General features: G+C 43.3%; 1 protein-coding gene across 1 annotated transcript; it reads right to left on the reverse strand.

Annotated features, from left to right (window-relative positions):
• Window positions 1-906: 906 nt before the first annotated feature.
• On the reverse strand, window positions 907-1,957 carry LOC114719399 (uncharacterized serine-rich protein C215.13). Its single transcript, XM_028904872.1, has one exon. The coding sequence runs from the start codon at window positions 1,874-1,876 to the stop codon at window positions 1,283-1,285; it is 594 nt and encodes a 197-aa protein (XP_028760705.1). The 5' UTR covers window positions 1,877-1,957; the 3' UTR covers window positions 907-1,282.

A 1,957-nucleotide genomic window follows, 5' to 3' on the forward strand; every position in this document is an offset into this window, starting at 1 on the left:
TTTGGACTCCACAGTTGCTCTTTAACTGTACTGCACTACCCGACACATATAAAACTGGATAAGCTAGGGACATTTTTACAACACACACACGCGTCCTCCTCGAGACATGGTTTATTAAATTTGAAATGAAGTTTGATGTTTCAAATAAGAATCAATATAGTTTCGACTTTGAATCAAAATTGTCTAAATAATATGTTCTTTCAAGAGAGGTGGCGAGAGTTGCTTGGACATGATTTTAGCTGCGCTGCTATCTGTTTACATGTCAAAGCCTTTATTTTGCTATGTTTTACAATTTATCAACATGTTTTAGTTAATCTTTTCAGCTTTTTACATTTTTCTTTTGGTAGGTTCCATCATTTTCTATCTTTGGCCTCTGTCTGTTCCTTCCGGCTCAATAATAAACTGTATTTTTCAGACCAGTCCACCGCCATACAAGCCTGCACCTTCATGGTTAGCATCTCTGATGGAGGAAGGCCTAGGAGACTGGACCCCACCTTCTTTTTTTTTTTTAAATCACACCCTTGTGTCTGTCCTTCTCTATCAGCAAATTATAATCTCCTGCAAAACAAAGACGACTAATCTAAAATCAATAATATTAACATATCAAAAATCATAGTAAGTAATTTTATTTAATCTCAGCAAATAAAAAGAACAGTCGGCTATGCAGATCAATTCACAGAAATATGGACGTGATTAAGTGTTCAACCAAATCCCCCAAATTCAATGAACTACCCGAACCAAAAACACCACCAACGTACGGCAAATTGATCAGCGAAATATATGAAACGAATTATTGAAAAGAAAATTAACCGGATGAGGAAGAGCGTTACTGGGCATTTGCAGCAATGAATATGAAAGCCAAAGGTGGCGAGGAAACGAAAGATCACAGAGAAATCAAATCAAGAGTGATCAAAGTAAATTTATGTCAGAATAAGTTAAATTTTTTTTAACAAAATCTTAGTTATGTACAATTGGTTAGATGGAATTCGGTCCAAAAGCTCCCAGGATCACCATTAACAGCAGTCCCTGACTCTGACTACTACCTGTTCTAGATATGTATGGACATAATGTGCATATATATATATATATATATATATATATATAATATTCAGTTCTCTATCGGATTTCGGTTTCCGGTAAACAAAAAAGGTCCGTGCCGAATCTCTTCCTTGCATATGTCAGATCTCAAAGCCAGAATTTGAAGCCAACTTTCTCGACCGGAAACTCTCCGAGAATGTTGAAGGAATCGAAAGGATCAATAAGCAGCTACCGATGCCACTGCTCAAGAATCTTCAGCCTTGGACATGACGGAAAGCCTACTTGGTCTCGGCCGGAAATCCGCTCGCCTTCTCTGCTGATGCGACGACGGCCGAATCAACGCAGCCAAGGCCCTCTTCACCAAATCCCCTTCCACGCCGCCAATTCTCACCACCGAGTTCGTCATCGCCGATCTGCGCGCGTTGAGCCTGTTTGGCGAATACGGAGCCACCGAATTAGAGCCGAAATTCTTGTGAAGGCTGCATCGGAAGGAACCAGGATGCGAGGTAGGGGAGCACATACAGGTTCGCTTCTGCTGGCTCTGCCTCTTCACCGCCTGGCCAGAACTTGAGGCGCCGGCGCGAGGCGTCACGGAGATGGAGCGGTTCGGAGAGGTGGAACGGTCGAGTGAGAATCGAACGGAGGGAACCGAGGAAGATGGACCACAGAGATTGACACGAGTGGGTGAGATGGAACGGCTAAAGAAGCTGGAGGTGGAAGATGCGAAAGCTGAGGAAGAAGAAGACGAAGTCGAAGAGGAGTGACGATTGTAGAATCTGCCGGAAGGAGAGAGAGAGCGGAGCACTGGTCCGCTCGATTTTCTAGAAGATGCCGCCATTTTCGTCTGTGGTTACAGTAGAGAGAGAGAGAGAGAGACTTGCCAGAGATAGTGGGGGGAGAGGGGGAGAGAGAGAGAGAC

Source organism: Neltuma alba, unplaced genomic scaffold (assembly GCF_004799145.2).
Source record: "Neltuma alba isolate B1F8T4 unplaced genomic scaffold, ASM479914v2 tig00011916_pilon, whole genome shotgun sequence".
NCBI lineage: Eukaryota > Viridiplantae > Streptophyta > Magnoliopsida > Fabales > Fabaceae > Neltuma > Neltuma alba.